At 36.2% G+C, this 14,068-nt stretch overlaps 1 protein-coding gene across 1 annotated transcript in view; it reads right to left on the bottom strand.

Moving 5' to 3' along the window:
* Positions 1 to 2,818: 2,818 nt before the first annotated feature.
* LOC103926339 (rho GTPase-activating protein 7-like) overlaps positions 2,819 to 14,068 on the bottom strand; it is a 66,194-nt gene continuing 54,944 nt past the window's right edge. Inside the window, exons 3-5 of the mRNA XM_009335200.1 lie at positions 7,490 to 7,639; positions 4,735 to 4,875; positions 2,819 to 2,863 (exon numbers count right to left, since the gene is read on the bottom strand). Of these exons, the coding sequence (XP_009333475.1) occupies positions 2,819 to 2,863; positions 4,735 to 4,875; positions 7,490 to 7,639 (336 nt within the window). The remainder of the gene's footprint in view (positions 2,864 to 4,734; positions 4,876 to 7,489; positions 7,640 to 14,068) is intronic.

Below are 14,068 nucleotides of genomic sequence, written 5' to 3'. Positions count from 1 at the left end.
CAGCTGAAATTTTAAAATATAATATGAAACAAAAACATATGTGAAAGGCTAAATTATTTTAGTACATACAAATTAACAGTTTGCAAAACTGTAATCTAAATAATACAACCTTTTTTCCCAATCCTGTAAGAAGATTTATGAAAGTGTACTCCTGAGCTCATCCAGGCCGTCAATGAAATCAGTAGCCACACTTGAATCCCATTCTAGTGCATAACCAGACTAGGTCATTTGGTACTTGCCGGCATAATTGGTGCCTAAAATCACTTTGAGAAATAAATGCATTTTAAATGAGTCATTACAGCTAATCTGAAAAACAATCTTCTCCTAGATACCAGCTATTCTGGTGATAATAGATTTCTGATTACCTTTGCACAGCATGATTAAGGCTAAGTTGGTCACTGTTGAAGCAAGAGGGATAGGACTGCCAAGAAAAGCAGTAGAAAATAACCATGGCTGTTTTTTTTCACCTGAACAGAAAATAGATAGGCTTTGCAGAGCAGATGTTCAAGGACAAAAATTTGGCCACAACTTTTAAGCCTTAGTTGCTATTGTCCTTCATCCAATTTTTTATATTTAGGGAAAAAAAAGGCAATGATAATTGATTCGAGCTTTCCTTAACTAGTTCGCTTTTAACTGGGCGTTGGAGAAGGCTGTTGTAACTTATGTTTTGTTAGTAAAATATACTTTAAATTCTGTAGCCACATATTGTTTTTATAATAATCAAGCCAAATTTAAAAATAAAATAATTTCTGGTATTTATTGTTGAACAATATTATAAGTGTCCAGATGTGTGGCATTAGTTTGTAGAAGGCAATGACATATAGGATATTTACATTCCTTGCTCTCCAAATCCAGACCAGACTCTCCCATTTTCCAGTGTTTCTCATGACCACTGGGGCAAAAGCCTGTTGATTTTATATTTTTTTAAGCTGATTTCAGCTCCCATGTGATTAATGTTTGCCAAGTGTATATATTTGAGTGTTAATATTCAAAAATCATTGTCTATTTTGGAGACTGGTGAATAAAACCCCAGAACATAGAGATGTGCTAATTATAGAAGCATGAACATTCTTTACTCTGTAAACATAAGTAATATAAAGATGCCAAAAACATTTCTTACTATCCAATCCTAAATTATGTGGAAAATGTACCTGTTCAATCATGTGAATCCTTATTGCATAAGGATTGTCCATTTGTGCACCTTGCCAAACATGTACATTTTGAGTTAGTTGTTGTACTGTGAACCAGACACTCTATTGATCACATTATGCTATTTTACCCTGACCATGAAATGTAATGGTGGCAGATTCCTAAATTTAGGATGAAGGGTATTCAACTGTATACTTCTCACAAGCCCAAAATAAGATGTATGTCTGCATATCAAAGGCTTTCATGCTGCACCCTGCAGAATCACAGAAAAACCTTTCTATAGAAATAGCTTTCTATAATGCTCTGGGGAGAATCCTCTTCTTCCTTGTCATGACTGTATTCAGTAAGGAGTACTCTGTGCACGTATGTACGCATGTGTATGTTTTTATATATATATGTGTACTGTACACAGGCATTCACACTGACAAGAATAGATTTGACTATCCGTGATTTTTTATGAAAAGTTAAATAACTTGCGTATGTAAATACCCCCCCAATTTTCTTTAAAAGAATATCTACTATTAATTTGAAAAGAAAATTATAATTGATACTGAATTTTAAATACAATTCTGAAGACGTCTGCTACTGGAAAGCTTGTTTAACATTTCATAAAATCTGCCCATAAAAATTTAAAATGTCCTGCTTTTCCATGAACCAATGAGTGAATCATTTCCACTAGGATTATCAAACCAAATCCTGCTTATGGATATTCCAGCACATTGTGACATTGTTAGAATTTTTTTTTTTTTAATTCCGTATAAAGCTGAATTAACATAAATGGACATAGTTTGTCTATACACAAATTTCCTATCTCTAAGATAAGATCTTGTGTAGTTAATATCTTTTCCAAGGTCTTTATCAGGGACTAGATTTGAACGCGTATCTCCCTGCCTTATTATTCCCACCCCCCAAGTCTGCACATGATGCCTTGTTTTAGTTGTACAGTCTGCTTTTGATCCAGTCAACAGATTGCTATAGTTTGTTTAAAAATACCACATATCATTCCATAATGTAACTAATTGCAGTTGTACTCTTGTTTACATATTATTAATAAACACAACAAAATAAGTTGTCCTTGGAGACTAAGCATCTGGAATCCTTGAAGATCTGCAGTTGCAAACACCAAAAAGGAAGTAAAATCTTTGAAACAGTCCATTACCATGAAAAAGTAGCTTGCTGAGTTTCCAGTGCAGAATAAACCTATTCGTACACCAGCTACTCTGACAAAAAAAAAAAAACCCAAAACAAAACTATGACAACGGTCTCCCTTACAGATAGAAAAACACACTTTGAGGATTTTTATGAGTGGTCTCTACATGGAAATCATCTGTACAGAGACATCCCTGATGTCCGTTCTGGGCAGTGTTTCAAGGAGATGCCACTCAATATACCCTTTTTAAAAATTCATCCTGAGTAGAGTCCAACACTAAACACGACGAGAAGAATACAGGAACTTCTTTTCTAGTGGTATGGGATGGCAGTCAAGCACCTAGCAGCAGAATACCTAGCCATGCAGACCAGGTGAACAACAGGTCTAGAGATACACAAGGGTGAGAACTAAGGGTTATTTTCTCCTAGTGTGTTCCAAGAAAACTTATGCTTTCAAATAAAGCTTGACTGCAGGTAGGAAGGCAGCTGAAGTTTTGAACAGTTGAAGCCACAGCACATGTTAGCACTCAGTTTGTGGATCAGAAGGGTACACAGTCAAAGCAATCTGAAAGCCCAAAGCCAAAAGGAGTAGAACATATCTGACAGGATCTTGTTTTTCCCAGTTTGCAGGAGAACTACACTCAAGCAAAAATGGTCCACGTTTTTGTACTTATCAAACCTACTATGATAAAAATGAACATACATTGTCTGAACATACTAAAAGGAGCCCGTCCCCAAATCCCACTATTGAGTGTAGTGAGTTGCAGCATGCAAAACTTCAGGAAAGAGAGTTGAGTTTGGAGGAAATTTAACTTCACTATTCAAAAAGGTTAACAAAAGGGGACTTTGGATTGTAGCTCTACAACCCACACATCAGCAGAGATTTTTTGAATACTCACAATTACTCTACAAATTATAAAAAAGAAAGAATCTCTTCAAAATCATATACATTAAAAACTATATAATTAAGCAATATTCGCAGATATGTTCAGCATGATATATCCATCACAGCAAAAGTCAAATAAATACTTATTAAAGGTGAATTAACACATAACATCTAACTCCAAAGGAAGTGACTCACACTTCTGTAAAGACAGGTGTTAAGTTCCTCAAATATTAGTAGAGAAACCTAAATTTAAAAGGGATGTTTAATACCTTAGAGAGTGTCTGCGCTCTTCTCAGGATCTAGGAAAATGGGATATCACCTTCTAGCATAACATATGTTCTTATTTGAGAATTTGTGCTGCACTGTATGCAATGGCAGAGTGCAGAGCTCTCTATTTGCTATAGTTATGCACTGATGATAAATTACAAGTGAATTTATTTTTGTACAAGTGAACAATCCTAAATGTAAATGTTTATTAGAACTTTTGTTACTGCCTCAATCGAAGGCATTAGTTAACTTGCTATTATTACAGTGCAGTAAATGACAGTTGGCCTCTATTTTACTTTTTATAAACTTGTTATAAACATATATATTTATGCTAACCACACTTTATATTTTAATATTTTATCCCAGATTTTCTGCTGGTCCGGTTAGCAGCAGCAGTTGAATTCATGAACAGATGGAGCAGGAGATATGCTAAGACTTTTCAACCTGGGCGAAGTTTAGAAGAGCCTAGATTTTTCTGCTTCTCGAGGGAGTGGAAACAGCAAGTGCAAGAGGGAACAGAAAGTACGTCAGGAGTTTCTAGGACATCCAAGCTTTTCTGCACATTCTGATGGCTGAAGCATTATGAAGAAGGATTCTTTGGTAGATAGACAATGGCAAAAGAAAGGACCATGCTCCCAATAGCTGTATGGATGGATACAGAAGGAGGCTCCTTGCTGTATCTGAGCTCTCAGACCTGACCTTCCTCACCACCCAGTGTACATTGGCACCTGCAGGAATGGGTCTGTCTGCTCAGAGGCTTCCCTCCAATCCTCAGTGTATGAAACTGCTTGCCAAATTTGTTCTTAGAATGACATTGTCCCTTCAGTAGGGTAATACCTCAGTTTGCAGTACAAAACAGTTTAGCCTCTCAAGAGGACTAGGGTGGCTGGGTTTGGGCAACATAAATCAGGCTACATGATTCAACCGCCTTTTTCTCTGGCTACATCCTCCATGAGATTTTAGGACACATTCCAAGTGATACCACTTCAAGAAACCTTATCTTCCAAAGTAAAATGGAATAGCTCCTTTAATTTATTTTCTTACATAAAAAGTCAGCTTATTATAATCATCAGTTGATAATAGTGTGTTTCTAAATGTGAAACTTCTAGGATTGTTTGCCACTCAAATGGCACCTTGAGACAACCTGCATTTTTAGTCCTTTTTTTTCAGTGTCACACACATCCTGCTGTACAATCCATGTAAAGAATAGTATAAAATATCTTTATTTCACTTCCAACCTGATATCGTGAGTGATGTTAAGAAAACATAATCTTTGTACTCACCCCAGCTTTTGGTTTAGCTCCAGAGCTGGCTACCAAACAGGGAGATGCTGGGTCAGGAGCATGGATGTTAGGAGACAAGTTTGTTTGTGAGTGACTTACTGAAGCAACATCCACTCCACTTTCAGAACCAGATTCAACATCCTGTAAAAAAAATGTTGCAAGTCTCTTTAGTAAATGTAAATATGAAATAAAAATCTAGTTCTTCTAAGTAATGGAAGTATTTAGACAGACCCACTCAAATATATATGGTTAATTCTCTGTGTAAGAGTAATTCCCCTTATTCTTTTCCATTACCTACACATTCACTTGCTGTCCTTTTCAATGTGGTGGTTTGCATTAGCTGCTGTTCTGAAATTACAAATCACCACTAACATCAAAGCTATAATTTCCCTAAATGTTAGAATGCAAGGTAAGAAAAATCAGTTTGGGGTTGCAGAAGTCTGACATTTTTCTCTGATGTTCAGTATTTCCTGTGTGCTCCCACCTTCTGTCTCCAGCAGCATTGCAAGCTCAGAGAACATCTGTAAACCATTACACAGCTGAAATGACATCACCATCCAGCAGTTTATACAATTCAGAGGTACAGCTCCCTAGTTTTTTTAGAATCAGCAGACACTTATCAGCCAAATGCTATTTCTGGTTAAAATGCCCTTACTTTAATGACACTAATTACATTCCTTTTTCGAGAATAAAAAGAAGAAGAAATACAGTATGTTTTATTTTTGAGGAAGTAAAAATATAGTGCGTGCTTGATTTATAGCATAGAGTGAGGGCAGGGGATTATACTGCTTGTAGATAAATTGTGACACATATCTGGCAAAGACCTGGCTATGCACAGAACCAGCCATATACTGTCAGGATTATTAGCTGAGGTGCAGCCTGCGTGAATACAGCTACACAGTTCACAGAAAAAAGCCTGAACTATTAACCCCAGCCAACTCTTTGCAGACAAAGCCTCCGTTTCCTAATACCAAGTTCCTAGAATAGGTGAAATATGGGGCAGAGACATCTCAGGGGTTCTGCTCCTGAACTGGAAAGAAATGGCAACCCTTTGATTCATTAATTCCAGTTAAGCCTCCAGTCTGCCAAACTGAAGCTGTCAATTAGACAGGTACTTCTACACCAAGTACGCAAGTGTGTTGTTTTCTGAAAAGGGTTAGAAATTAGAGACAAAGCTGCACTCTAGGTAGGACCATGCATTTGAGTCAGATATTTCCTGCCAGTGAGTCCTCTGCAATGTGAAGCATTGGGAAAGCAGCAGAGCCATGGAAATGACTCTGTAGAAGTCAGCTTGGGTACAGCTGCTCTTAGAAGCTCCTGGGTAGCAGAGCCGTGCTGCCACAGTGCAGAACCACGTTCCCTGCCCCGTTACCCATGTTTTTGCATCACCTTCAAATGCTTCGTTACTATACAATCGATATGAGACTGAACACAATGCACAAGTGCCCTGAAAACCAAATTTTTTTATCTTCTGATTCAAAGGCTCAAAAATTCCTAGAAAATTAGCGTATATAAATAGCATATATACCATGCTTGATGCAAGCTGTCTTTCTGGAGGGCTGCTTTGCAGCATGGAAACAGGTACCGCCTCTCCTTATCATGCAGGCTTACTTATACAGATTGCCCCAACTCCCTTTATTGCTGTAAGAAATTAGCTAAAATGCTTGCACTCATTGGCGAGATACGGAGAACAGATGTTAACATCGTATTTCAGCTTTCCTCTCCCATCAGTGCTCAAGGAGATACTATGAGAACGTTGATATCCAGGGGGAAAATGTTTAACTATTAAAAGTGTAATTATGTTATGTCCTTTAAAAATGACATATTATATAATCTTCAGCTGACCAAACCCACAGAAACGTAAATATAGCTTTTCTCACCTGCAGACCACTTACTTGACTATACAGCAGTAACGAAGTCTGGCTTTAACAGGAAAACCCCCTCATTATTTAAAAGAAAATACCACTAAAAAAACCAAACGACCTGAATGTTAGCCTAGAGCTCTTGGGGCAGTATTTCTCAGGTTTCTTAAACTGAAAAACAGCTGCAGCACATGTGGGTGAATTTAACAGGAAGCCTGCATGAGAACACCTTGGGTCAGCCATTTCGTGTTCTTCACAGTTACATGTGTAAACATTTTTCAGAAAAAAAGAACGCATCAATCATGCTTGTGAGCTGTCTAGTGTCCCTTCAGACTACTCTCAGCAAGGAATTATCTCATTTAAATAAATCAAATAATTAAAGAAATTTAAACAATTAAAGTTCTGCCCAGAATCTTATTTTGAATGACAGAGGATTTCGTGTCTCTGCCAAAAATTTCATGGACCCTCCCACTAGCAGAAAAACAAGACCTGTAGCTCAGACTTACTTTCAGTTCTATTTAATATCAAATGACACATACACATATGCTCTGAGACTGGTGTCATCCTGACTCTGTGCTGACTCTGCATTTACAGTAAGAAATAATTAGAGAGCCAGACATTTTCTGAATCTTGTTGATCTTCCTTTCTTTCATCTGGGAGCTCTGAACCTCTCATTTATGAAATGGTGCCAAAAGGAAATAATGGATGCCACTGTTACTGCCTTCAAAACATACATATATACAAACAAAAATACACAGCAAATTCTTTACAAAAAGAGCTTTAGTTCTGAAACCAAGGAGCTGATAAATGTGAGAACTGGGGAAAAAAAAAAAAAGGGAAGTAAAACCAGATTCTTCTCAGAATAATAAGAAAGATTAAGCAAACTGCCTTACAGGTATATGCCTCCGTTTGTATGTTGGGGTGCTGGATGGGGAAGAGCCTGCGCTGAGAGCATTTTCAATATCCTGATCAAGCTGGTCCAGTTTCATAATTAACAGCACCATTGAATCCAGTCGTGATCGGTCCCGATCTTCTGTTATTTCCTAGGGAACAGAATATACAATTGTTAAATCTGAAACGACATTACTTGGAAAGAATAAGCTCAAATTAAAAGCATTAATTTGGCATGAAACTCCATTGAATAATGAGAAGAAAAATCTCTTTTTTTGGGGGAAAAATACTGTTTTGTGTAATCAATTCACAGAGCACTGACTTACTGCTGGGAAAACAAGCTATATTAATATTTGATATACATCCATTATAGCAATTAAATAAATTAAAAAAACCCCACAGCTGTTTGGTACAAATACATCATTACCATTTCCTTTATACACATACTCTTTAAAGAGCTAGTGATTCTAAACCCTGCCTCCAAATATTCACCCCAAGTTAATTAATTTGATTGTACAAATACAAATGATGGAGGTTAACGTATAATTGAAATGGGAGAGAAGGAAGTTCAAAGAAGGCATTTTCCAGCTCAGGACTTTTCCTTGTGGAACTCATCAGCGTAACTATGTTTTGTCAATTCTTGGCAGAGATTTCTGTCTTGGTTGGAAATTCTTGATATCCATGAGATACGATAACGTTATAGTAAATACAGCATTGTAGATCCTCCGACTGGAAAGAGAGAAGGATGAGGGGTATTTACATCACAGCCTTAAACACCTAGTTTATGCAGCTTATTTTCCTATACTCCATTTGTATCAAATGGAGACAGAAAAGATCCTTGAAAGAGCAACTCAAAGCAAGATCTTCAGTTAGATGGAATAAATAATGTTCTTAAGGAATTTCCCCCTCTCTTTCCCCTTTATACAGAGAGTTAATGCAAAAGTTAGCCAATGAGCCTGCCTCAAAATTCAGGAATATGAAAACCCTCACTGGATTTTAACAATAGGAAGTTAGAAAATAGGAAGTTCCATTAACTCACTTAAAATAATATTTTTATGAATCCTTCTTAAGAAATGGAAACAAAGATGTTATAATTACTTCGTTGTGTTCAAGAAGTAGGTAATATAAGTGCCCAAATCAGCCTTTTTTGATAGTCATTAAACTGTTTTTCAGGCTACACAGTAACTTCTCCTAACTAACTAGTTAGGATTCTATTAGAGGGTTTTTTACAGACTGCTTCAAAGACGTTGCAAAACATGAATTAAATGATTCCTGCTAGAATTAAAGGAACTGTATAGATAAAATGGTCATATAAACCATGGTCTACATGGTCTTTATGTGAAGACAGAGCTGACCGAAGGTTAGTTAACTAAATCTTAGAAAAGCAGAAATACAAATCTGTCAGTCCATAGCAGAGTTATGAACAACGTTCAAAGCAAAAGCCAAATCCAGGAAAACTGTGTATTTCATTTTTTATTACAACATGATATTTTGGATTGGTTTGCTGAAAAAGCTGATGAATTTCCAGGACCTCCTGATGAACCTGATCTGAGTTTAGAATGACCCTGAGAGAATATTACCTCAAAACAACATAGCAATCAGTGAAATGGGTTAAGTTTAACTTTCTTTCAAACTGAAAACACAGTGTCCCAAATGATTCATTGAAACTCCATGCATCTTCATTTTAACTGATGTTAAATTGACGTCTGAAGTTTGCAAATGTCAGAACAGTTATTTAATGGGTGCAGAAAGCCCAGTGGAGCAAATAAGGGTCTGCTAACAAAGGAGACATGACCTCCTTTGTGGCATGGGGCTACATTTGCCATGGTGGGTGAGATGGTAGCCACTTTACCCATCCAGAGGGGTCCAGTGCTGTTACCAAAACTAGCCTCCCACACAGTCCCCTAACTATGTATTTATTTCTATTAGTTTTGCTTGGAAATATAAAACTGGAACGGCTAATCAACATAAAAGTTACACTTGAATTAAACCCCAAAAGTTAATTGCCACACCACAACAAAATGAGTAGTGGTGACTGGGTGGGGTTTTTTGTTTGTTTGTTTGTTTGTTTGTTTTCAGACCAGAGAGATAACAGGCATTTTACAGGAAGGAAAAAAAAAAAAAATCTGGAATTTTCCCCAAGCAAATTGTTTGACTTATCCTGCCAAAAAAGTATAAACTTGCTCTGCATGTAGCAGATTGCGAATGCTGGAGAAGAATCTGCTGAAATGAAGAGGTGGCAAAATATTGCTCAAAGTGATACTCAGACTTGACACAATGGGCTGGGTTTGCAGGCAAACACCTCTTTCAGAAAACAATAATATTATCAGTACAGAATTTAGCTATTCTGTTCAGAAGTCCTAGCAATGGTTTGTGGTTCTGACTGCTGTTGACATCAACCTTGTTGTGAGAAGTTTTAACATTTTAAGTATAGTTTCTATTTTCGCAATTTACTGACTAACACAATAATCACCTTCTGTTTGGCCAGGGGACTATTAAATTGTATACATGAAATCCTAAACATTATACCAAAATTTCAACATATACTAATAAAAAAGGCTAATCTTGAGTTGGAAATTCAGTGCAACACACGAAATAAATATTATTATAAGATTAATTTATGTTTAAACAGTTTTAGCCTTGATATTATCTAATAAATTTCCAAGAGCTTTATAGCCTATTTGTCTTCTTCGTATCTCCCTTCTGAGATTTTATTACCGAAGTGTGATATGATCTAAAGCCAGCAATATATTAGCAATTCATTTGGTTTTTTTTTTGAAAACACAGTATTTCCTTTGCATCCAGTCTCTCAGATTTTTCCCCACTGATAGCTAGTTACCTTCCAAATTAGTATACAATCATATAAATTACATTTACAGACTTCTACAAAAATCCTACCTTTACCATTATGAAGTCAAAACTCAGGCATTAAAAGGTGCCTGGTCAAAGACTGCCCTTACAGACTTAATTTCTGCCTTTAGGCATTTGCATTGGGCAATTCAGGAATGTATCACAAGCATGTACAGTAGGTCAAACTTGAGAAGTTATTTGCCTGGAGATTTTATTTTTAACATGTCTCCACACAAAGAGGAAATACTTTAGGTCATGAACTGGAAGAAACAGTATTTCTTTTAATTTTTATCCTCACTGGTGTGATAAAGGAGCTAGTTAAATTTGAATATATTCATATGTTTAGAACAGAAAGCATTGTAACTGTTCCCAGAATGAAGGATGCTTGAATTACTCCTAAATTAAGTATTAAACCCCAAAATTAAGGTCATATTGAAAGAAATCCCAACATTTTTACAAGGAAAACAGTTTATGAGTCCTATTGCTATCGTCAGCAAACAATGCTAACAAAATTACAATTTTTTAAAAAACACAGTTGCAGATGAGATTCAGCCACCTTTTTTTAGACATTTTTGTCATTTTGGAGCTTATATTATTATTGAAAAGAATAACACTATTTTTTTTCCCTATGTACTCCCAGGTCTTCAAGTGCTTGTTTGTCTTTTTACTACCAAGCTGCTTTGTGCCTGCACAAACTGAAGTTGTTTATTAACATGATGTCCCTATAACACTCTGCATGGAGAACACCTGGCAATTTCTGAATATAATGTCCTTTGTGCATAATGTTATATTTTTGATCTTGGATGTTTGACAGATAAAAAACAAACACCGTACAAAGGCAACATTAGTCAGAGTATTTCTAAAAAGTACCTCTCCCCCCTTTTTGTTTTTAAGTTTGCAACTTCTATACCTATGTATATTATAATGTTATGATGATTTTAACCTACTCTGAAATAAAAGAAACCAGTCAAGGAGTACAACACTAGTTAAATTTGCATTTAATACATCCATTTTGTCTTATCAGGGCAGGGCAAAACAGTTGAAGCAGATACCCTTCTCTTCCTCTGTCTTAAACCCTTTATTTCTCTAAGTGTATTTTTCACCTTCTCCTGTAGCCGCTGTTTTACAACACACACACACTTTTCTTCCTATTATAGCCCCTTTTCCCACATGCCTCTTTCAGCTGAGTAGAGCTGAAGCAAAGGGTACCTTTCAAAAAGATGTACTTTTAAGAGTAAAACCTATTTTCATTTTCACAGCAAAAATTTTGTACAAAAGTAGTTAGTACAACTCTTAGTAGTTAAGAGTTGTGCTCTCTCTTCATATTCTCAGGGGGATTGAATCACTCCCACCTTCCCTGTAAGGGCTCCCTTTCAAAGCATCTGCTGGTTTCCAGACCAGAGCAGACAACCCCATTAGTGCCAGTGGGGTTCCCTGTGGGAAAGGGAGAGGATGTCCCACTCCAAACAGCCCTCTGTTAGGACCATCAGGGCACCACCAGCCTCGCTCCTCCCCGACACTCTTGTGTCAAGATGCTCATGATTTCTTTGAAAAGGAGACCTTGGTTTTTAGAGGCAAGCCTATTGCACAACAGCAAGGCGAGCTTAATTACCCACAAAAGAAAAGGATCTTTTATGGAAAGAGTTGGCTGAGTTTTGTCTGGTATTCTTGATCTGCAGCCAGCTGGACTGACTTAAGATCTTGTATTAATGCTATGTATTTCAGATGGCATTAAATTACCCATTCTCGTCTTTCCTTGCTAAAAAATACCCTTTGTAAAAAGTAGAAAGTTATTAAATCAGTGATTTTATACCGTGAAGGTTTTCATCTGAACAGAAAACAAACACAAAGAAGAATGCAATATATGGTATTTTGGAATTATCTGTTGATTTTTACTAACAGGTGTATAAATTGTACAGATGTGTAATTTTCATCCTTCTACGTTGCAGCATACTGTTCACAAACTTTGAAAAATACGTTTTTTATTTTATTTTATACGTAAAAATACGTTTAGAATTTTATCTTTTTCTAAATTTTACACTCTACAATACCATCTTAGAGTCCTATTCTTCATTATATTGGAGGAATTGCAGGCAGAGAACATTAAAACACAATGAAAAAACTAAATTGCAGGCAGAGGATGCAATTTAGTTTTGCAATTTAGATGCAAAATATGCAAAACCATATTTTGAACTAATATTTAAAATAGGCTGAAAATGGAACAACTAACATAAGCATACACTGGTGTACACATGCACAGGTGAGGAGATATGCTCATGCATGCAAATATCCCTACACATTCATGCATGTTTTTGGGAAAGTAGCTTTTCTTCTAATTCTTCTTACAAGAATTTTAGATAGCTGACTCAATTTTTCCAGATATAAAGTATTCCATAGCACTGGTTTACACACACTTTTTAGTTCCTGTTAAAACCACAAATAAGTTAAGTTTGCAAAAGTGAAGACTTCATAGGCACGTGATTGCTATATAATGTAGTAATTGTGATTTTCACTACTATATTCTTAAGAGAAATGTAATAAATATAATAATATCAGAAAGCCAACCTCTGAAGAACATACTCTCTTAACAAAATGCATGCTTTTTACACTTCTAGACCCAAAATATGGCTCCTTCTATGGAGCATAGTGCTTACAGGGATAGCGGTGCACTCTGGGGAAAAGAGGAAAATGTGTTGGAAAATGACAGAGGGCATAGAATCCAAATATACTCAAGCTGATAAATACCAGGAACTGGAAGATTTCAGGACTAGAAGTGAGGTGAATCTTCTCCATTTCCCTAACTTTTCACAGATCTTTCAAACCCATATGCTATTCACAGGTAAGGTCTCCTAAATTTAACTGGGTTTCCACTGCAGAACCTTGTCATCTTTCATGTTCAAAGCTAATTTAATTTAAACAAAAGCATTCCTCTTTAGTAACTTCCTTTCTGCAGCTCTTTTTGCCTAAACACATACTCAACCTGTAGGCTGTACTCTATTTTATTTCAGGCAGTTTTGATCATAGTTTTCCATGTTTCATGTCGGCCAAGTAAACTATCTAGCAGAGATGTTATTTTAATAATGAAATTTAGCAATTCACTATTGATGAAATGGAAAATCACTCAAAAACCTCAGGACAAAACAATCTGAGGAATCATGGCCATGTTAACTCAGCAGGGACTGTAGGCAGTAGTTACTCATGAAGTGGTTGCTCTTGAAACACAGCAGCTCTGTAGTAAGAAATTAAGTCAATCAAGGTCACTTTCTAGCTAATGTCATATCACCATGGGCAGATATTAATAGAAAACAAACTTCTCAAACAGTCATTACTGCATTAACATTATATGAATTTTCCTGCAATACTAATGAAAATAATAATTGGTGGCGCTAACTCAGGTAACTAAGAGAAGCAAACCCAGACCTAAAATTAACAACTCTAAATTATATATCTCATCCAAGGTAGAAGATAATTATCTTATACTTAGAATACGATTTCATAAACTGCAGATGATGGGTGAAATCCATCTATCTTTAGAGTTACACTTGTTTACAGTAGCCAGCCTGATGACACCCAACTCCCAGTAATCACTCCTGATTTAGGATCGTGTCAGGATTATGACTATGAAAATTTGCCAAAATCAAATCCCATAGAGGCACAGAGCATAGTATGAACATCATCTGTCTTCATTAGGTGGAAAAAAATTTAGTTAAAACATAAAATCATTAATCACA

This window comes from Pygoscelis adeliae, unplaced genomic scaffold, assembly GCF_000699105.1.
Source record: "Pygoscelis adeliae isolate BGI_AS28 unplaced genomic scaffold, ASM69910v1 Scaffold21, whole genome shotgun sequence".
NCBI classification, from domain to species: domain Eukaryota; kingdom Metazoa; phylum Chordata; class Aves; order Sphenisciformes; family Spheniscidae; genus Pygoscelis; species Pygoscelis adeliae.
The sequence above is the reverse complement of the archived record's forward strand: the minus strand, read 5'-3'. Positions and strand labels throughout refer to the sequence as shown.